The following is a 22,442-nucleotide window of genomic DNA, read 5'->3' as shown; positions in this document are numbered from 1 at the left end:
CCCCCCCCCCCCCCCCCCATTTTGCTCTTGCAAGCAAGTAGTTCTTTCACAGATTTTGTTAGCTTCATTACTAAAAAAAAATAAAAAAAGACTTTCAGCAGAATATCAGAATGGTTGAGTCTGGAAGGCACCTCTGGAGACTACATAGTCCAAGCAACGGCTCAAGCAGGGCCAGCCAGAGCAGGAGTGCCCAATCCAGACATGTTTTGAATCTCTCTGAGGTTGGAGACTTCACAATTTATCAGTGTGTTTAATATTTCCAGGATTTATTAGCTGAGGACAAAAAGAAAGACAGAACGTGAGCTCGAGCTTCATTTCCTCAAGAAAAGCGTTAAAGAAAGCAACAACGGACTTTTGCCTGGAAAAGACAGCTTCCAGTCAAGGGAGAGAAATTGGTAGGTTCAATGGACTTGGTTCCTTAGCTGTGAAATAGGGGTATTGCTTTCTTCCTTGCATCTTTTTAAAGAATTCACTACTAAGGAGATAGATATTTATTGTTCTTGACAGCTTTACTTAGACTGAATCAGAAAGGTCTGGTTAAAAATTACTCAATGATAGAGTCAGGAAATTGTTCAAACTTAATGGAAAAATGCTATTAAAAGGCTTGATTTTTTTTCATCCTGGTGGTGGCTACAGTTCATCTGTAAGGAGTTCTAGATTACCTATAGTTAATTATACAGTGCTGGAGTCCAGTGGGATGAATTTGCTTTTCTTAGCAAGTGCGGAGGGGGTTTAAATAAGACTTTTAACCCAGCTCTTGCAGTACTGTGTGTTTGCATCGGCTGATCGTCTTTAATGGTAGTGTCTTGTTTGGCCCTGGATTGTAAGTGCTTGGTTTCTGGGATGCTTTCTGGGGGCAAGATTTGTAAAGCATCACATACACTTACAAATAATAGTGGAAAGGGCTGTTTGTGAACAATTATGAGAGTTTACCTTTGGGATTAATAGGCAAGCTTTGCAGGACGCAAAGGGAATATGTTTTGCTGTCATGCTGCTGGCACAATTTTTACATTAAAAAAAGATGGAGGATGGAAAAAATCATTTGATATTTCTGTACTGAAGTGGCGATGTGTGCACAGCACAAAGGAACACTGCAAATGTGGTGTCAGGCCCTATAGAGGTTTGAAAGTGCTGAAAAATATGGATGTATCTAACATGATCTTAATATTTTATTGATACCTCAGGGTCTGGGGATTTCTTGTCCTTATCCACATCTAATAAGCTACATTTAATGTTTGGACAAGTGTAGTATCAAGATCTGGGGAAGGACTGCTTGTGCATAGTTCTCTCTTAAAAAAGAAACAAAGCAAAAACCCAAGCCCAGCCCCTCCCAATAACTAACTAATCCCACTGTTTTCTTGCCACATAATTTCTATGACAAGAGCAGTTTTAAACATTTATGGGGACACACAAACAGAAAGCTCAAGCGTGAAATAATTTAAACTCAGTTTTTAATACCTGATCAAGAAGAACAATGCTTTTCTATTAGTATTCTGTTTTAGAGAGCTGTAGAAGCACTAGTTATGCCTGCTAGAGACAAATAAACCTTGGAAGAAAATCTCGCATCCTTTTGCTTTGATTAAGAATCATCAAAATATTTAAACGGATTAATCAATTCCCATCTGCTGCAAAGGTTAGGCCATTCATACTTTCTCTCTAAGTGTGTTGCTAACTTATAGCTGAAAATTATCACTCCAACTAATGAAACAGAATATGTTCAATGTGAATATTAGCTATGCTGTCTGTTATATGCTGATGGCTAATTTAAATTGGTACATCTTCACAGAAGTCATCATAACTTACAGGGTGAGGAGCTGCTTGTAGGGTTGCCAGGGAGACACTTGGTGGGACCTCTTCATTTTAGGGCCACACAGTAATAGATGGGGAAATAGATATCCCTGTATCTCAGAGATGATTGTCTGGAGATAAATAAATAAAACAACAATAATAATAAACAAGAACAAAACATTCTTTCTTCTAAAATCTATTAGGATTCACTTCCAGAACATGCTAGGTAATGGTACAAATACAAGAGAAACTGAAATTTGGTCCCAAATCCTCAAGCAGCCAACCAAGAGACATGTAAAATAAAAGACTTATTTTTCATGCTGCCTGAATAGTTGGAAAATTTACATAGTATTATTTTCTCTGATTGAAAGTCTCATTTACTCATCTTCTAGCCTAAAACCTATTGTGAATTGCAAATATTAGGACTAAATAGATGCTTGTTGTTAAATATTTTGTAGATTTAAGTTACATAAACTACATGTACTCCAAAAGTTAGGACCACAGTTTCTAGAAAATAAGGCACATTGAAATTATAATATTTTTTATCCAAATGAACTAAAAAATGTTAACCAAAAATACTAAGTTGAGAAGATTATACTGTCACTATAAAGAATGTGTACTTTTGAGAAAACAGCAGAAACAGGCTTTGAGATTTAGTGTTCTGCCTCTGAAAGGGTGAAGTAAAATTAATGTGTTGAGCCATGAGTTTGAGATATTTTTGCACATTCCAAATCACAGATAATTTCTGGAATGATCAAAAATTTTAGATGAAATTTCTTAAAGAATTGGTGTCACATTTTCTCCTCACCCTTTAGCACTGCTAACCCCTAGAAAAGCAAATGGGAAAGAAGAGAAAAAAGTAAAAGAAATGAAAAGAATGTGGAAATCTTGAAATTAGCAGAACAAAACAAATTTAAATATTTTTCTTTCTTTGTTCTTCAGAAATTTGAAGACATTTAGTCATAAAGAGCATGTAGATAGAACAAATCGTACTTCTCTCAAAGAAACCATTTGGCCTAAGACCTTCGCTTTCTTTAAAGTGGAAATAACACTCGTGGGGCTTGATCCATTTTGTTCCATTTGATCCGTTTTGTTCCATTAAATCTTTTATTGGACTAATTCTTTTTTTAAAAAACAAACAAACAAACAAGCAAACAAACAAAAAACAAACATTTAGTCACTCATCTTTGCCTGTTTAGACCTCTCTAAATGAACCTCTGCCATCCCAGGGGGCTCCTGACATCAGCCCTGTTGAGCAGCTCGACTGCTGCAGGAAGGTTAAAGAACTTGCTGGAGGAGGGGTGAGAGGGTGTTGGAGGCCGCATACAGGGCAAAAGAAGGAAAGACAATGGTGGTGGATGTTTCTGTCCCAGTTGCCAAGGTGTTTCTAGAGATTTGGAAGGCTGTGCCTGGCTTTGGAGATCTGTTTTTATGATATTTGTTGATATTTGTTCTAAAATGAGAGGAAAGAAACCAGATGACTTGAAGGTACCACACTGTGATTTTTATGTGTTTCCCAATAGTGTGTGAATATAGCAGGACAGTCTGATGTGACCCATGCTGGAAGGAGGCTGGAAACTAGTCTGAGTAGCAAATGACTGCAATGAAAGTTGGTAAGTTAAAAATGAAGCCTATGATATATGGAAGATCAGGTTTTTTATACTGCTAAAGTTGGCACATCTCAATAGATGGCACTAAAAATCCTAATGCTAATTCCCTGTGGCTTCCATCCTGAATATCATCACAAGCCTTCCAGTAAATTCAATCCCTTTTAAATATCAAACAAGCAATACAACCAATGAACAGTCTCCTAATTCACTATCTTAGACACTTGCTTTAAAGCAAATTATTCCCTCAGCAACGCTTTTTTTTTTTTTTTAATTATTATTTATTTGTTTATTTAGTTAGTTTTTCATTGGTCCTTGTTATGAAAACCTCTCAGTGAGGAATTTATTTGGCACAACCGAGGAGAGGTAATCTGTGTACCTCTATTGACGTCAGAGGAGAGGTACTAAATTACACCACTTCAGGATCTAATTTTTTCTGTGGTTTCCTTGACATTAAATTAGCAAACTATATCCACAAAATTTATTCAAAAGTTTAAGCTAAACTGAGTGCCAGCAGATTACCAAAGCCTTTGCAAGCTCCATCCTGAGTGTGCTGTGCCCATGTTGCTAGGTGGAATGGGCTCTGAAGCTCAGAGCAGGCAGCAACCAAGTCCTTTCCTCTTCACTCCTGCTTTTTTTTTTTTTTTTTTTTTCTTTTTTTAATTTTATGTCTCTATCATCTCATTTTATTCCATTTGGGTAAAAAACACACTTCTTGTTTCATTAAAATGCAATTGAAAATCTAAGAGTGCTACATAGGTCAGTGCAGCATTTCCAAAATTATTTATTTCCTAAAGCTGCACAAATGTATCAGGTAACTTACTTGAAAACACAAAAAGGATTTATTTTTTCTTTTTTTCTAGACATGAACTGAAATGCAATAGTAAAACAAGAATTTAATTTTACTTCATAACAAGTTATAGAGCTTTCAGCACCTGCCATAAAGGCGGTTAATGTATGCTAGTTGATTTTACAGTCTCAGGCCACAGAAGCCTTGTTTTTACAAGTGAGCTAAACATGTAAATTAGTAAGAGATTTACTGGAAATATTTTCAATAAAAACTCACAAAAGAAATATTAAACTATTTGTGGACAGTCCGCAGCCAAGATTAGTTATGAAATTTACTGTCTTATTAATGTTGCAAACAATTGACTCCTACCTAGGGTCTGTGAAGGAGTAAAAAGAGCCTACAGAGTCTCAGTTTTACATGGACATAAATCTGGAGTAAATGTATTGGACTTGGTATAACAGTGGAATATTTCCGGAGATCAGTCAAAGAGCAGTGGCAGAAACAAATGGCTGGAAATAATCACAGAATCTGTCCAAGAGCATTTCAAACCCTGATTTGCACTTTTTGCTTGGACCTGAAGTGTGCTCAGGTTTCCAGTACTGGCTAAACAGAGAGTTTGGTTGTGTAAGAAATGCTGAATAAAGACCTCAAATGCCAGTGCTGTCAGCATATCTGAACATTTTTACCCTTACACACATGCAGACATCCTGCTGACATCATTTTTTTTTAATCACCTGTAAAATTTGCACGGAATTTAAAAATACTCTTTCCACAATATGGCCATCGAAACACAAATTTTATGTAAGAGAATGCCAGGGAAGTTAAACAAGCTCCAAAAATATAAGTAGAGATTTATTTATTTATTTATTTTTTCCCCATTGTTTTCTCTGTTCTGCTGCTGCAGAAAGATTTAAGAAATACTTGAAGGTGGAATGGAATGGAATGGAATGGAATGGAATGGAATGGAATGGAATGGGGTGGAATGGAATGGAATGGGGTGGAATGGGATGGAATGGAATGGAATGGAATGGGATGGGATGGAATGGGATGTGATGTTGAGAGCTACATTCAAAACAGACAGAGAGAAAGAGCTTAGAAAGCCAAGCAAGGTGCCGGAGATAAAGCACACCCATATATATCTATGGAATAGATTAAAATAAAGCGAGGAGAATGTAGGCTTCATTCTGCATCTGCCTGGCTTCCATAGCAAAAAAACTTTTGTTCATTTTAGTTACGCCAGCCGTATGCATATATATGGCTGAAGGTTTTATTATAGTTCTGTAATATTTCCATGCAATTTGAGTCTAAATAAATGAAGTGAAACTTACTTTATAAAATATTAATGGAATCTTCTTAAGAACCATTAAGCTCATTAGCCAGGTGAATTGGTTTTGCACTCAGCCAACAAACTGTTTAACTAGCTGCGAGTCACGGGGCCAGCTGTCCAAAAGATAAGTTAGTCTGTACCGCAGCCAACAGACAGATGGAGACGGCAGCCAAATCAGGAAGTACAATATTTAGCCTGAAAGAATGGCAAAAGACAGTAAAAAGTCCAACCCTGCACCGCCAAGCTCCGTAAGCATAGCAGCGTGGTTTGAGACTGCGTTCTACCTTTTATTTTAGCCTTTCTGCTCCCTTTCCCTGCCTCTCCTGCCCCGTTCACCTTGCACGTCCTTGTTAGGATGAGTTCAGCAAGAAGGCAAGGACCACGCTGGAGTGGGTGATTGTAATCCTGCGAGGAGGCTGATGGGTGCTCAGCCAGCTCAGTACAAAACCATGCTCCACATTCGGCAAACAGAGAGCTCAGCTTGACAGAAGGGAAATATAATTAGGGTAAAGAAAAAAGGAAAGGAAGGGAAGGCGGGTGCTTGTTACCGAGGGGTTTGTGGAATCTGCACGGCCTGTAGACATAAGCAAGCAGCTCCAAAGCAGGAGAGGAAGTCTGAGGGAGATGATTTCTCCCTTTTGTGTGGCAAATGACTAATTATACAAAGCAACATGTTTCTTTTCTAATGAGCTTTGAAAGGCATCATGCAATAATGTACAGAAGCCGTATTTAATTCATGTTTACAAGCCAAAAAGTGAAAGAAAATGTAAACATGATGCTTTCTCCTTATTCTCCCTGCAGCTCTTCCCTTTGTCAGAAAACTGCTTAATGCCTTCTCTGGTGCAGAAAGTTCCCTATGAAAGGGCAAAATGCTTCCAGCTTGAGATGGTTTTAGGCCACCACAATATGTGTCCAGAAAGGGAAAGAAACAGAGAGCTTAATCTTACCAAACTTCCATTCTTGATCATGTTTGCTATTTATTTTACTCATTTTTTTTTTTTTTAAAGGAAGAAAGAAATCCCTGTTAGAAGTAGAGGATCAATACCAAGAAATTCTTTGTCAGATAAAATGAGGACGATCATTAACCTTGCTGCTTATGAATTAAATCCAAACATCACATTTCAACTTGTCTTTCCCACAGAATCCCCAGCAAACCTCTCCCATTTTGTACAGCAATTAAACAACAGCCCACCCATCCAAAGAGCACGAGCACTAATAACCTTTAAGCTGTCTTCCTGCTGCCTAGGTGGGAAAAAAAAGGAGATATTTTGTGATATGGCTCAAACGTTTTGTGGATAGGAGCTCTTCATTCTGTTTACTTATGCATGGATTTGGGGCTGGATTATGTATGTTGTCTATAGATCTGCTCTCCCTGGGAGTGTCGTGCGCCGTGCCAGCAGCTCAGCAGCGGTCGATGCTTGGGCTGCCCGTGGCTGAGATCAGGCCCTACTTTCTGCAGGGCAGCCCTAACAGCCCAGTTATACACTTGGAAATTATTGATAGCAGGCAACGTTGAGTTGCAACGTTCTGAGTTGTGATTTGGTGCCATGTCTGAACAGTCAGAAAAGACACTATCTACAGCATTTTTCAGTGTGATGCTTTTGATTTTGAATGCCAAGAATACTAATTTAATTGGAGGTTATATTCATTTTATTTCCAATAGGATATATTTTTTTTCTCATTTCAGCTTCCCTCCCAAATACACTTTCCCCAACGGCTTCTATTTTGCTTTCCTTCTCCCAGAGCAGAGGACATTTATTTGACATAAGATTTCCTTTGCACTTGTAGGACTTGGCTGTTAAATCAGGATCGCTCTGTCGAATTTTGCTTGTCCTGTTATCATGCTGCCTTCTTTCCATCTTGCAAATGGCTTATTGCTAAAGAAAAAAATTAATAGTCTTATTCATCTCTTGAATTCATATTGTTAATAAATGTCACCTGAAATCTCAATACCGGTTACCCTTTGGGGAAAAGAATACTGAAACATAGTGCCAGGCATGGAGTAAAATATCTGATCGAGCTGCTGCTGGTTCTCACGAGGATAGAAACTGCAGTCCCTGGTGAGCGCCTGTGTTCCAGCTACCACACAGAAGGGCCGGTCTTGCTGCACCTGAGCCTCTTCTCAGTCCAATTCCTTCAACTCCATAACACATTGAAGTTGCTCATTTTACTGAGGAATAATGAAGCCAGAAACCCATCAAAGCCGGTAGTACTGTAGAGCATGTTTTGGTCATGGAAAAGAAAATGATTCACAAAGCAACAAAGGGTTTGTCCGTATCCTTTTGTAAATCAGAAGAAAATAAAGCTACCAATAAAGGCACCAAGACAAGAATAGTGTCTGAAGTTTCCTTCACACCAACACTGCATTCAAAGGGTCTTTCTTTCAGATAGCCCAGGATTCTGAAATCAGAACCATTGACGAGCAAGTGCACGGCATAAATATGGGCAAAATGTAGGGGCAGAACCTAACCGTCTTTGTGGTATTTGATACGTGGCTTTAATCACAGTCTCATTGAAGTGGACCCCAGTCAGGTTGGGGTACCACTGATGTCCAAATTAAATGCCACCTGCCAAAGCATTTTCAGAATTTATTGACATTCCTGAAAATTTAATCCACAGTGCAGGACAGAGCCCATTTCGGTCTCCCTTTCATAGATAATAAGAAGTACGATGTTAATCATTAATGTTTGTCTCATGCTATCCTTGCAGACTGACAGGTAGTTCTAAGAGAATTCTTGTTGTATTTTCTGACTTTCCAGAGTAGGTTGCATGAGACGAGGAGCACTTAGCTTTTGCAGACTGTGATCTCAAACCAGGTTTATAACCCCATGCAAAACATGTGTGCAAATGTCTTCCTGACGTGCATTTAACTTTCTCACAACTGAGCTCTGAAATGAAGTAGCTGCATTCACAAATGGCTGTAATTAGTTAGCTGTATACTTAATAATTTGTTCACACAGCTCAAGGAACCTGTGTGTACAAAAAATGCACGCCCAGCTCTGGGAGAAGAGCACACCAGCGAGATGTGCTCTCAGCTGGGTGTTGGCTGCACTTTGATGTCTGCTCTGTGCAAACCAGCTCCGCGGGCACCCGAGGGAGAGCAGTGGGATGGGCACGTGGCATGGCCAGGCCAGCCTCAGCACCTGCCTGCAGCTGCAGACACGGAAACTGGAAAGTCACCTTCCCCAACAGCTCCTTCAGCTTGCACATCAGCCCTCAGACCACTTTGGTTTCTGATGGTATTTTATTATTTATTTATTTATTTTTGGTTGCTTCATCTAAATTCTGCCTATTTTATTGTCTTTCCATGGTTGAGACAGCTGATGTCATTGTCCACAACAAAAAGGCATTGGAACAATCTATCTGAAATTATTGTAAAATCTGTAGTCTCTGACAAATAATGGGACATTCGAAATAGGCAGAAGCCTCAAATTTCCATCCAAATTTATATATATGTTATACAGATATATTTGCTGTAACTCATGCATTGTTGAAAGGCTGAGCAGCAGGAGGTACAGAAGAGACTATAAAGGAGAGATGTTGGAATAGTGTGGGATTATTTATACATGTGTATTTATTTACAAAACATTGTGGAACACAGTCTTGCTGTTTTCACACAGCTCTGCTTCGCACAAGCCTTCCAGACAGGTGTTCCTATGCGTTGGCATGAATCTTTTAATCTGCAGATCCAATACAAAAGGAACAATGTTGTGATGCAGTCTTCACCTCCTTTCTTGTCTCCTTTCTTGTTTACAGCAAGTGGTTCTTCTCAACTTGACTTGTTTTGTTCATTTTTGGTGGTGTCAGTGTAATAAGAAGATATTGACGCATTCCTAGAAAACAGTAAAATTTCTTTTTACCTCATCTGAGCAAAGGGATTCCTTAAAATTTGCATCTAGCTTTCTAAATTTTACAGAGTATTGGATTTATTGCTAGCGAAGGGGACTTTTTGTCTGAATTATGGCTTCTTGAAGACTCAGAATCCTGCAGACAATGCTTTACCCTCACTTCTCCTCATCACCTGAAAAACAGTCCCGGCTCACATTTACCCACAGAAAGCCTTTTATTCACCGGAGAGTGGGTTTCAGTGCTTTTTATTACTCCTCTTAGCTTCCTGTTGCTTCTTTAATTTCACTTGTCTGTTAGTGGCCAGATTTATGGCCAGCATTTGTTAGTGCACGGAGCTGAGGTGCTGCGGGAGCCCAAGCCTTTCGGGAACCCAAGCCTCCAGGGAGGCAGCAAGCTGTGAGGGTGTTTGCAGCTCCCCAGTGGGTCGGCACCTTTCCCAGCTGGGTCTGACAGATCTGGCTGGACCCAGACAGGGATGGCTCTGGACAAGAAGTACATGAAGGCTGCTCTTACTTAATGGCTGACATGGGAAATATTTGTTGCAAAACTCTTATATGCAAAAATATTTGTCGCATTGAAGTTCATCTATCCAAAAATCATACTCTTCATTTCTTACAAGCAATGGACACTTTGCTGTTGCTGTGGAGGAAATTCCATTGAGCCTGTTCTGCTCCTAGGAGCACTGTTTCATTTCTACCATTCCCTGGATGGGGCTGGGTTTCACCAGGAGATGATTTCGGTGCATCATGGGACCAGGAGATGCAAGGATCTGCTCTAGAAGCCGTCACCAGTGCCATACCAAAGTCTGTAATAATCTTGGTGCGTGGGAGTACTGAGCAAAGGCACCTGCTTGTTCTTCCCATCCTTTCAGCACACCGCCGAACAAGAAACTATTACTAGACAGAGGAGTCTAATCAAAACGTTCCCAGCAGCAGCCATTTGGCAGCACCATGAGGCAATACCTGGCAACATTAATCCTCAAAGGGAAGGCAGGAAAGTCCTTTCAGTGATGGGGGGTCTGAGCAAGGGGCTTTGAGGGGTCCGCTTCCCTCCTCCCCTCCCCAGTGCTGGGCTCTGGGGCATCAGTGGCAGCACACGCGGGGTCAGGGTGTCGTGCCAAAATGCAAGCTGCAAAGAAAGGCACGGGAGGTCTGTGCCCCGGGAGACTCCTCCAGGTTTAGAAGCATGCCTTTCCACCAGGCTGCAGTTCTTACCCCCGCCTCCTTTTGGAAACAAGGGACGTTGCACTGATTTGTTGCTTTCCCTTTGGCTTTGCAGCTGCTTAAAAAGTTGCCTGGGAGGACAAGTGTGCGAGTCGGTGGAGGGGGCAATTTCAAGAGGAGGGTCTCTGTTAATGGAGCCCCGCATCTGCCCAGCTGGGCGAGGGATGGGAAGGTTTGTTGTGACATAACTCTTTGGGGGATTGTGGCGGAGAGAGGCAGAGAGAGAGATCTGGAGTCTGCAGCACCCCGGCGGTGGTAACAGACACGGGATCTGGCAGCTGGGGGTAAGCTGCCACCTCTCCACTCCGCCACTCTGAGCATCCTGGATCTCCAGCTGAAAGGGGAGAGCGAGCCGGCAGCAGCAATCATGGCAACGCCAACTGGTTTTATTTCTTCGTGACCCCTCTCTTCTCCTCTCTCTCATCAATAATTCACCTGAGTTTTTTTTTTTTTTTTTTTTTTTTTTTTTTTTTTTTTTTTAATGTGGAGAGAGGGGAGAAAAGGGGGCGCCGGGAAGTGTTTATTTTGTCCGGCTGCTTTTTTGCGGCGGGTTTGAAAGAGGACTCGGGTAAAAAAAAAAAGACACAAAGTGGTGGCGGGGGGTGGGGGGGGAGGAGAAGAAAAGGAGAGGTGAAAAAAAAAAAAAAAAAAAAGAGGCAGAGGGAAGAAGCCGGAGGAAAAGCGAGAAGACTTCGGAGCGGCGGTGCCGGGAGGTGCGGGTGCGGGGCAGTGCGGGGCTGCCGGCGGGGCCTCCCGCGGGTGCGCGGTGGCCGGAGCGGGGCGCGGAGCGGCGCGGAGGGGCCGCGGGTGCCGACCATGGGCTGGCGGCTGCTGCCCGCCCTCCTCCTCCTGGCCCTGGCGCTGGGCGGCCCCGCGGCGAGGGCGCAGAACGACACGGAGCCCATCGTCCTGGAGGGCAAGTGCCTGGTGGTCTGCGACTCCAACCCGGCCACCGACGCCAAGGGCTCGTCCTCCTCCCCGCTCGGCATCTCCGTGCGGGCGGCCAACTCCAAGGTCGCCTTCTCGGCCGTGAGGAGCACCAACCACGAGCCCTCCGAGATGAGCAACAAGACGCGCATCATTTACTTCGACCAGGTGGGCTGCGGGGTCCGGGGGAGGAGGGGCGGGGGGGATCCCCGAGGGGCTGGGGGGAGATCAACAGGTGCCGTCCCCTCGTGTCCCGCGGAACCGCCGAGCCCTGGGGTGATGCTCGCGGGGAGCCCCAGCCCCAAAGCTGGGGAAATGGGAGGCTGGGGGCTCCTGAGGAGCAGGGAACCTTAATTCCAGACCCCTCCCGGGGAAGGAAGGGGCTGCCCGCCGGGGAGGGCGGAGCGGGGCGCGGAGGGGGAGGCCGCCGTCGGGGTTCTGGGGCTGTGCACTCCGTGCCCTCCGGCCCCTCCCGGCCCGGAGGTGGATGGCACCCGGCAGGGTGGCGAGGTGAAGCCAGCCGGGGGGCTGTGGGGCCGGGAGACCCCGGGGGGAGACCGCCGGGGCCCTGCGAGCATCCCCGGGGCAGTCCTCGGGGACCCCGAGACGCTGGGGGACCGGCGGTGCCCGGGTGCGGGCAGCCCCGTCCTCACTTCGGTTGGCTGGTGGAGCCTTGGAGGGGGAAGAGAAGAATGGATTTTAAGGAAAAATAATTCAAGTTTTCTATAAAAACCACAGGTTCCTAGTACAGTTCCTCTCAGTCATGCTTTAACATACAGGCTGCAGCAAGTATTTCGTCCTAGGGCAGGTAATTGAGACCGATGGTCATTTTACTTCCTAGATCATATCAAAATGAGCAGTAAATTATCCTGACAGCCGAAGCCAGATTTGTTACGTAGCTTTGTGCTGGTGATCTGAATCGCCCTAACTTCGTGGGCATTCCTCATGGCTTTCTAGGGCTGTGTCTGGAATAAAGGAGCCTGAAAATATCAATTAAAAATAGAGCATAACTGAGTGGGAAGAAAGAAAAATTTAGTCATTAGAGAAGAGATTTAGCGTATGTATGATGCACTCGTCTGGTACATTCCTCTCGGTTCCTTGTCTGTTTAATCAAACCCAAATTATTATTAGTGCTTACAAAAACAAAGCAGCAAAAGCTCACAGCCAGATCTCGCTCATATGCCAGGTATTTTGGTAGCTCAGGCTGACTCTGAACTGCTGAATGAATTACAGCATTCACACACAGCCTTCCTCACAGCTTGATACTTTCAGGAAGGTGGTGTTGGCTTGGCTGGTGCTTTCTAGCCAAAACCAATATGCCACTCCCAGAATCAGTGTTTTGATGTCATTTTGGGAGAATGATGAGCAAAAAAATGCCTTTTCTTAATTTCCTCTAAACATGTGTAGTGGAAAGATCTTGTAGGCATGACATAGCAGCAGAGTAAGAAACATCCTCGCCTGAGCTTACTTATAGTAAAGTTGTACGATAAATATAAATAAACATCCATTTTATGAGTAATATTTCAACTTAGTTGATAGAACAATGAATGAAAAATCAGAGATGTAGATGGACAAATATCTATGGGGGAACAGTTAATAGTCTATATGTATTATTTAGCGCTGAACACCTGTACTAATTCCCTGTACTTTCTGTTTGTAGATCCTAGTAAATGTGGGCAATTTTTTCACATTGGAGTCTGTCTTTGTAGCACCAAGAAAAGGAATTTACAGTTTCAGTTTTCACGTAATAAAAGTCTATCAGAGTCAAACAATACAGGTACGTTGATCAAGTATGACTATACAATCTTTTACTTAAATTGTTTATTCGCAATAGAATCTTGACCGAACACAAGCATTTAACAAACTTTCAAGGAAGAATAGCTTAGTTTAAAGCAACTTGTGGTGTAGAGTTCCTAGCAATAGCGTGAATATATTTAAAACAAACATCTGGAATGAGCCAACAAAGAGTAAAATACATCTCTGAATTTCATTTGATTGCATAAATAGTATTGAAAAGTCATGTTTTTCTACTGGTTAAACTCACTGTCTTGAACACAGGGGTTCTGAGGATACATACCACAGTTGCTTATTTTGGTAATGTCTTGTCACCTGGCTGTCAGATCATGATGCCAGATAGACGCTCATGAACCCAGTCTGCTGTGCTCTGCTTGTTCTGCAACTACACCAGAATGTTGTGCTGACATAGAGCTATCATCTAGGGAAACCTTTATAGCATTTTAAACTTGCTAACTTGCTTCACCATATAAATCATACCTCATATATTTAAAAAAGGTGCAATTCTATGCTTTCTTTTGCAGCTTAATAGTGGCTGAACTGCTTAATTAAATATAAATATGTACTAGCTTAGAGGAAAAGCCTCTAAGTTCCTGAACATCGCCTTGCTGAGCCAAAAGTAAATTCCTTAAAGTCATTCCTTAATCTTCACCCCAGGTCATGCAATTTCTGTGACATATATTCTGGCTTTCTAGATTTAGAATAATGTCTGTAGCTTCCTCCACTTTCACCTATGAGACCACTGGATTCACAGTGGTGAATTCACAGTGAATTCAGAAGTATCTGATGCTTTTACACAGCTCCGATTTGCTCCTGAATATGGTTTTTAGTGTACGGGGCTGGGAGGAAACTGATTTCTGCAGGAGGCATGATCAGCCCTCTCGTGGCAGCTCTGGCTTTGGGTTGCCATGAAAGCTCCTGCGAAAAGTGTAAATGGTATAGAAGGCAGAGTAAGCTGGTGCAAAGCACTTTCTCATCCCTGGGGAAATTCACCTTCAGTTTACAACTTGAAAACTTGCTTCAACTCAGGTCAAAGGTGAAAGTCTTAGATGAAATGTTGACATCATGAACTTACCTATAATGAGCTTGTAAGCTATTTAATAGGATCAAATGCTGTTCCTCTCACTCTCTTAAATGCTGAGGGTTGAAATGGCCTAGAATAACTGTATGTCAGTCACCTTCATCAGATTTAAAATATGTATTGCAGGAAAGATGTTCAGGCTTGGATTCTGGAAGTCCAGTGCATCCTTTGGTGTTTTACACCCAAGTACTCAAACCTGATAGTCTGGGGCCTGTAACAGGGAATTTAATGACCTACCTCATGACCTAAAACCTTTCATAGATCAAGATTTTCAGAAGTGATGGATGAATTTGGTTAGCTCCATTTTGGCACTGTTAATGTAAGATCATCTGAGGCAAACCTGTGGTATGTCTTCTGCTATAATCCAAATAGCTGTAAGATGACCTGCAGGGAAACCCAACTAACAGAGATGGTAAAGAACAGATAAGATGAACCTAAATAAAGCAACAAGTTAAATCTTGATGACCTTTTTATGTGTGTTATAGTGAAGGGGAGGACTGAAAACCATTGCAGTAGAGCAAACCAGCTTGAGTCAGCCACGTGCAGACTTAAACACCACTAAATCACCTGAAGGCTTCCGACATAAGTGATATTACTATGCCCCTGGAACATCTGGTAGTGCCATTAAGTATCATTAAACTGAAATTGGTTCCCTGGGGATATCTGATTAAGTGGATATCCCAGATAAGCAAATCCCAAATCAGGGCCAGATTCTGCTGCCCTGACGTTGAGCAGTAATTTTTTCCACTGTGACTCCCATTAAAATTAATGTAAGCATATGCAAGGCCAGAATACTCAGTATAACCAAGCATTTCTTAATTCACCCTTCCGTGACTGTATTGTAGTCATTTAAAAAGAAAATGAAGAGGAAAACTAATAGGAGAAATGAAAATGCCTGGATCTGTCCATTCCTTTGACACCTGCCCAACTTTACTTACACAATTGTCTGTGTGGTGTGGCTTTCATAGAAGAGGCTGTGTGGACATCCAGCAGTGTTTTATGGACAAAAGGATTCAGTATCAAAAGACAGTGGGGCGGTTCCTAAAATTGAAGGGCTGTTCTAGCCTTTCAAATCAAGCTGCAGTCAATAATGGAAAGGATGTATATTTTGCTCTCAATGAAATGTAAGCTCCCAGCCTACTGCAGTACTTTTGAAATCTCATTAGGTGCCTACATTGCATATCTGGGTGCCTAAGTTTCTTGAAAATGTCTTCTTTGCTAGTAAAATACCCCGTTTAAATATCTTGTGAAGTAGGCAATATGAAACAAAGCTGAGGTACAAGCTCACAGGTCCATATCACCAGAGAGCTAGCATAGACAGGGGCGTCCTGCCAACAATTAATGTGGACATGCAACTGATGACGACAATATCTCATTTACCTTTCACACTGTCTGAGCCCGAACCATTGTAGTCAGTGAGCAGCGTTGTACTGACCCCATTTAGCCCATGAAACACGTCCACACCACATGACTGTAATTAGTTAAAAAGAAACAAACAACAACAGCAGCGAACAGCAGGACCTTAAATAGACCTCTGGCACTGCAGTTAATATTCATTGAGACTTGTTGACGTTTTCCTGTTAATTAGAGCTTTTCAGTGTTTTTTCTCTCGTAGGTTAATTTGATGCTAAACGGAAAGCCAGTCATTTCTGCTTTTGCCGGGGACAAGGACGTCACACGTGAAGCTGCCACTAATGGAGTCCTGCTCTATCTAGACAAGGAGGATAAGGTTTACCTGAAATTGGAGAAAGGTAATCTGGTCGGTGGATGGCAGTATTCTACGTTTTCTGGCTTTCTGGTCTTTCCCCTGTAAAGTCAATTTTCCTGTGACATTCATCCAGGTGTGGACTCATCATTGCCCCTGTTACATGAAGATCATTTTCTCATCATGGGATTGATGTTTCTTTATTGTTTTTTCATGGGTGAATATGGATTCTCTTAATGGATTTTGGCCCCATCTGAACTACTCAGAAGTTTCACAGAATTTCGTGTGTTTAAATACAGTATATTTGGATTGAAACTAAAGCAGACGATAAATATCTATGCTTAATGTTACAGTCTAAAGCTGCCTGCAAGATTTATTCAGATTTCATTTACTGGACTTATTGGATTCATGAGAGAAGTGGATTTTCTTTAATTACAAAAAGACTGGCAACCAGGTCTATAATTTAGGAGAGTTTGAGTTCAGACTTCAATCAAGAGTTAGTGTGTTGCTGCCAAAGAACTGTATATTGATATATTGGTCATACATGTTTTTGTCACTGGGACTTAACTGACATGATTTATTCCATTGTCTTGAGAAAGGTAATTATTATTGATACGTGATTGACTTTAATTCTCCTCTGCGTGTAGTCTGTTGGATGGCTCACCCATATATCTATGCTCTGTCACCGGTCACAATCATGTCTAGCTCACATAAAGCTAAGAGGTTATGATTGTATTTTAGTTGTGTATGTAAGGTATTCCTCTTTTCCACATGGTGTTTTCCAAAAAGAAGAGCAGATTATTATAATCATTAAGAAAAATACTCTTAACCAGGGTTAAAGGTGATCATTCAGGCACAACTTTGCAAAACAGCTTTGCCCTTCAGGAAATCTCACACTTATTAATCTCACAATTTTAATTAATGTGATTGATAATAACTGCTTTATTAAAAATCTAAGGGATTCCTTCCTTAGACACAGCCACTTTATTAGCTGGAGATGAGATCCCCCTCTTTATAATTATGTCTATTTTTCAAACCTTCTGTTGTGTTAAAGGTATCATCTAGTTTTGCCTTAACTCCACAACTGTATATAATTTTAGATCATATGTTTAACAAATATTAAATCCAAATAGCCTGTACCTAACTTGGTGCAATATCTTTTTGGCTTTTTGTACAGGTCATATGAACTCATAAACTTATTTATTATGTCATTGTTACATAATAAAGATTAATATATGTTAGCTGAATTTTTGACCTTTGGATTCTGGAAGTCACTTCATGCTATTTTTTATTGGATATAATTATTATATGCAAAGTGGAAGCCTTTAGGATTCACAGAAACTGTCGTTGGAGGCAGGCAAGCTGTCACAGTTTAGTCTGGCAGAATCCTACAGATGATCAGAATGATCTAGAAGTAACCTATGCATTTTACTTGAAAGTATTTAGGCAGAGATACTGGCTTCACAGAATTTAGTGTTAAGAATCACATTGATTCCAAAGGATTTTGGACGAGAGCTGTGCTTTAGGTTTTGCCATCAGCATTACAGTCCAGTGCAATGAAATCGAATACCAATTGAAAATGATTTTCACATGAACTGCTAATGAAACCTCCCTTCCCCATGTCCAAAAGTACACAGTGAATTCAATGGACATTTGTGCCTTGCATATCATGAAGGGTATGGTTCTAATTTAAAACACACCATGTAGTTGAGAAAACATCTGGATGCAAGGATATCCAGGAATCTAGGACCTTTTCTAAAATCCAAGCTTTGGCTTGAACTGTTGTATTAGTTGTTTCCAATTTCTTTGCTTGTTAGCTAAGTGCAGTATATTGCATTGCTCTAACTGTTGTAAATGGTTATTTCACAGATATAAAGTCTAATCGTGGCTGATGGTTTATTATAAAATTTTAGAGGATCACTGGCACAGAATAATGCCCAAATTCCTTATTTTCCTGGATCCAAAGTACAGGGTGGTTTTTATTCTTATTTATTTATTTATTTAAATTTCAGGAAGATAGGTGGGTACGTTCACACTCCTACAGGATAAGTCAGATGAGGGGAAGGTCATTTGATAGACACAGTATAGTTTCTGCACATAACACTGAAGTTTGAGAGAACTTGGAAAGATCTGCCAAGAAGGCAAATGATTTACTTCTTAAAAAACATAAAAAATGTTCGTTATGATTAATCAAAGTATATCACCACTACACCAAACAAATGTGTATATATACATATATATATCTGTTAAAAAAACTTGGATTGCAGCACATAATATGCATGATACTATGAAAAATATATTTGCCATAGAGTTGATTCAAGGGGGGAACATCAGTATTTTGTATAAAATCAGTAAAATCTGAAAGCTCACTTTACCCATTGGTATATATGTAATGTAAAGGAAATATTGTTCCTGCACAGATGGAAGAAAAATGATATTAAAGGTGTCAGTATATGTTCTGGAATGATCAAATGTATCTAACTCCTTTAGTTTGTAAACATCTGATCTCTAAAAGCTGCCTTTAGCATTCAGCAATAATACTCAACTATCTTAATATACTGTTGATTTCCCCTTGGCAAAACATTTCTGATTGCTTGAGTCATTAGCAGTTATTTACTTTAACAAGACAGTCTAGGAAGTTATTCAATTAAAGAGATATATTTTGATGGAAATGTCCTAAATTTTTCTGCTCAGCCTCTAATACTGGAATTCCTAGCTAATTATTTTGGTAGTGAAGGGAACAAAAAGTGTCAGGGAAGTCACTGAGAAGCATCTCGTGTCACCTGTGCACAGCGCTGAGAGCTGAGGTGGCCTCTGGAGGTGGACAAGTGCACGCCAGTTGTCTCGGCTCACTTTTAAACATTTCAACAAGGACAAACTCTGGCTTTTAGGTTACAGTTTGAGCTATCTCCCGGACCCTGAGCTCGTTTTCACTGCATTGTCCCACACTTCAGTTGCTTCCGTAGGAGTTTCTCCCAGAAGAGGAGCATAGCTCACCAAGCCCAGGAGGAGCTGGGTTTGGAAATTACAATTTTTTCCTTTCTTTCCTCATTTCTTTTTCCTTTGTCTTCCTGTGTTAATGCTACAGCAGCCAGCTTTGTAGCTGATATAGAAGGCTGAGTGTGCAAGAAATTCTGGCCATGTGTGGTTATCAGTGTTATATTGTTATCAGTGGTCTCTTTACAAATGAGATCAGCATTTTTACTTTTTTATCTGTATTTTAGTTATACTTTATCCATGTTTTATTATAAAACTGAGAAAATAAAAAGGACTACTTTGTCATGCTTAGGTGATGTTTTTTAGCAGAGCTAGGTATCTGGGAGAGCCAGGAATGCCCCGATCTCCTAAATTCATCCTGTATAGAAAACAGCTCTTGTCTTTGAATCCTATTTGCCAGGATGAGTTGAGGATGTATGTGCCAACTGGTTGTGGAGCCAAAACCAATACTGTTTAAAAGAACCTGGGTAACAGAAGGCACTGAGGTAGCTTTGAAAATTTCACAAGCACTTTTCTCTTTATAAAGAAAGGAAAAGCTAACTTTGAAGTATGGCGAAGGAAAATGCAACATTATTTTTATTTTTATTTTATTATTATTATTAGGCAATAATTTGTATTTGTTTTGCATTATGCCATTTTCTAGTAGTATCGGGATATTTTCTGAGTGTCTATTAAACCACCTTCCCCAGGCCATGGCAGAAGTATTGTGACCTCAGTGTCACTACTGAGAAACAGGAGATTGGTTTGGAAATCAACTAGTGCCGCATCCAGATTGTAAACACACCCAGTGCTCTTGCTTGCTCCCATTCAACCTGTGGGACTGCTCCTTTTTCTGACAGAAGGCATTTTTTTTGAAAGGAGGTTTTGGAATGAATAGCATATTGTTATATTTCCTCTTACCTGTTATCTGGATCTCTATTTCTAGGAAGACGAATGCAGCAAACTGGGCAGTTTTAAGTGTCCTGAGGAACTCGATATTAATTATTAACTCTGTTTTTTAAAAGTTATTTTTATTTTTATATTTTCCAGTCCCACAGAAGAACACAGCTGCAGAATGCGTAGTATTTTTACAAGCATAATTTAGAATAGAAAAGATAAATGCAAGAAGCAGTGTATCATAATCACAAGACGGAAGCTGAACCATTAACATGAAATATGGTCTGAGGCAGAGAAGCAGATATATTCCCTCCTCCTTTCATAAGGGTTTCTGAGTTGGTTACAGGCTTTACCTTAGCAATTCATAACAGTTGCCCTTCATGTTGTAAGAGCTCTTTATAATATTAAAACTCTTTGTCTTCTAAGGACAACATTAACCAAATGACTCAATGTAAACAAATGAAGATCCCCAGAGAATGAGTTTAGTGGTTGGCACGTGCCACAACACCATATATTTGTACTATTGTTATCCAGATGGAAAAGGCTCCTTTGAGAAAACACATTGTTAGACTCTTAGACACTGAGCTAAAGTTATGCATCTGTTGCTGGTTAGCAAAGGGATGGGGTGGAGGGAAACCTTTCCTACCCTAGAGCACTAAGGGGAATGCATACAAAGGATAATGATAAAATCAGTCACCGTTATGTAAGTGATGGATGAATAATGGAAATGTGGCTTCAATAGTCTGGTTAGTGAAAGCTGTGATCTAAGGCATTTGATGGAAACAATCACTATTTTAATCTTCACAGTCTGGGGAAGGGAAAAAGCCAGTTGCATCTTGTTTAACAGGTTCTTCTCCCCCTTTTTCTTTATGCCTTGTGGTTCAGCTTGGCTTTAAGAAAAAATATGTGATCAGAAATGATCTAAGAAAAGTTCGTTTCTGAAGGGAGACGGGGGAGTGTTTTTTTTCTTTCTTTTTTCTTTTTCCCCAGTGTCTAACGTGGGAAAAAAAATCCAGAAGAGGGGAGGAAAATGATAAAGCTGACTTCCATGCAACTTAACTTAACTCATATACATTCTTGACCTATTGTCCAGTTTAGTGAATTGCCTGTGTTCTGCTTATATGCATAATACTTTTCTACAATGCATGATGCTGACCCATCCTGTTAAGGCCACCATATTGTAATCTGATGGCTTTTATCCTGCTGGAGGAAACTACATGTAGAAGTGTAGTGCAGAGCACTGGAGACTGGCAAATAAAACAGCTTTATCTCTGTACTTACACGTGTGCATGGATTTACTCCTGCAAAGCAGGGCTGTCATCCCTGGGGCATTTGTGGTGCAGAGGGCAAATACGTGCATGAACATTTACACACCTGAGAACAAGCTGAGTGTGGTGATTTCTGAATGCCTGCTGACACAAGAAAAACTGTACTCTAATCTCATTGTGAGGACATTTCATGTCCTAATGCTGAAAGGAGGCAGATCTCCATGGGATCTGGGCAGTGATCAAAACTTTGCAGAGGGAACAAGACCTGATGGCAGAAGGAGGGCCCAGGTATTGGGGCCCTCTGTAGAAGTTTTTGAGCAATTTTATATCAGTTGGACATGCTATCCCTCCTTAAGTTTTAGTCTATTTAAAAGTCAATTTATTATTATTATTAGTATTAAATCCCTTTCTTTGCAAAGTAAGATCTATTTACAGTGAACATATTCTCAAATAAAGGCAATCTTTAAAATGAGCACTGTCTGAAAATAAACCTAGGAAAGAGGTCTCCTAAATACATAGCAAAGCTAAATTTCTCTTAGGTTGAAGGCACACAATTAAGTGGCAACACAAATTGAAATTAAGATACATCTGTGCTCTCCTACGCAACCAGACATACAGGAGCAAAATTGGTTCTGGCATCTATCCCACGGACCTGCAAACTAGCTGAAAAGCTCGGTACAACAGAGTAACAACTCCTGATGGTGGCTGCTCCCACTGGGCAGCAGCAAAACCAACTGATGGAACTGATCCGGCTCCTGCTAATGAGACGCATTTCGGCACGAGGAAGGCTGGTGCTGGTGTCAGAGTGTGCCCCTGCAGCAACAGGGCTCCATGCGGCTCTGTCAGAGCCTTCCAAGCACCCGGACAGACCTGACCAGCCTTTGAAATGATCCAAGCCAGAGCAGGTTGCAAAATTTTCCTTGAAACAATTTGCTATAAGGAAACACTGTTTGGATTCAGTTGCTGCTTGCAAGAAGCAGACCCATTAAAAGATTTTTTTTTATTGTTTTTCAAATAAAAGGAAGGAACTGTTTTGGATCACAAAACTTCTGTATTTAATTTTAAGCTTAATTTTTTTAATTTTAAACACAAAGCACAGGTCTTCCCACAAGCTTTAGTTCCATCCCATTAATTGTTTTGCTAAAGCATGCAAAACAGCTTGTTGAAAAGTCTGCACAAAGTTTTCATAAATAGTAGTTTTTGATTTCAG

General features: G+C 40.9%; 1 protein-coding gene across 1 annotated transcript; it reads left to right on the top strand.

Moving 5' to 3' along the window:
• The first annotated feature begins 11,062 nt into the window (after positions 1-11,062).
• CBLN4 (cerebellin 4 precursor) lies at positions 11,063-20,856 on the top strand. The gene is made up of 3 exons (XM_035343732.1): positions 11,063-11,679; positions 13,172-13,288; positions 16,002-20,856. Exons 1-3 carry the CDS (start codon positions 11,401-11,403, stop codon positions 16,197-16,199), a joined length of 594 nt encoding a protein of 197 aa, XP_035199623.1. The 5' UTR covers positions 11,063-11,400; the 3' UTR covers positions 16,200-20,856.
• The last annotated feature ends 1,586 nt before the right edge of the window (positions 20,857-22,442 follow it).

This window comes from Oxyura jamaicensis, chromosome 20, assembly GCF_011077185.1.
Source record: "Oxyura jamaicensis isolate SHBP4307 breed ruddy duck chromosome 20, BPBGC_Ojam_1.0, whole genome shotgun sequence".
NCBI lineage: Eukaryota > Metazoa > Chordata > Aves > Anseriformes > Anatidae > Oxyura > Oxyura jamaicensis.
The sequence above is the reverse complement of the archived record's forward strand: the minus strand, read 5'-3'. Positions and strand labels throughout refer to the sequence as shown.

Coding starts and splice junctions, on each gene's coding strand:
- CBLN4 (XM_035343732.1), top strand. CDS start 11,401: ATGGGCTGGCGGCTGCTGCCCGCCCTCCTCCTCCTGGCCCTGGCGCTG. Junction 11,680..13,171: donor GCATCATTTACTTCGACCAG/GTGGGCTGCGGG, acceptor TTCTGTTTGTAG/ATCCTAGTAAATGTGGGCAA. Junction 13,289..16,001: donor ATCAGAGTCAAACAATACAG/GTACGTTGATCA, acceptor TTTCTCTCGTAG/GTTAATTTGATGCTAAACGG.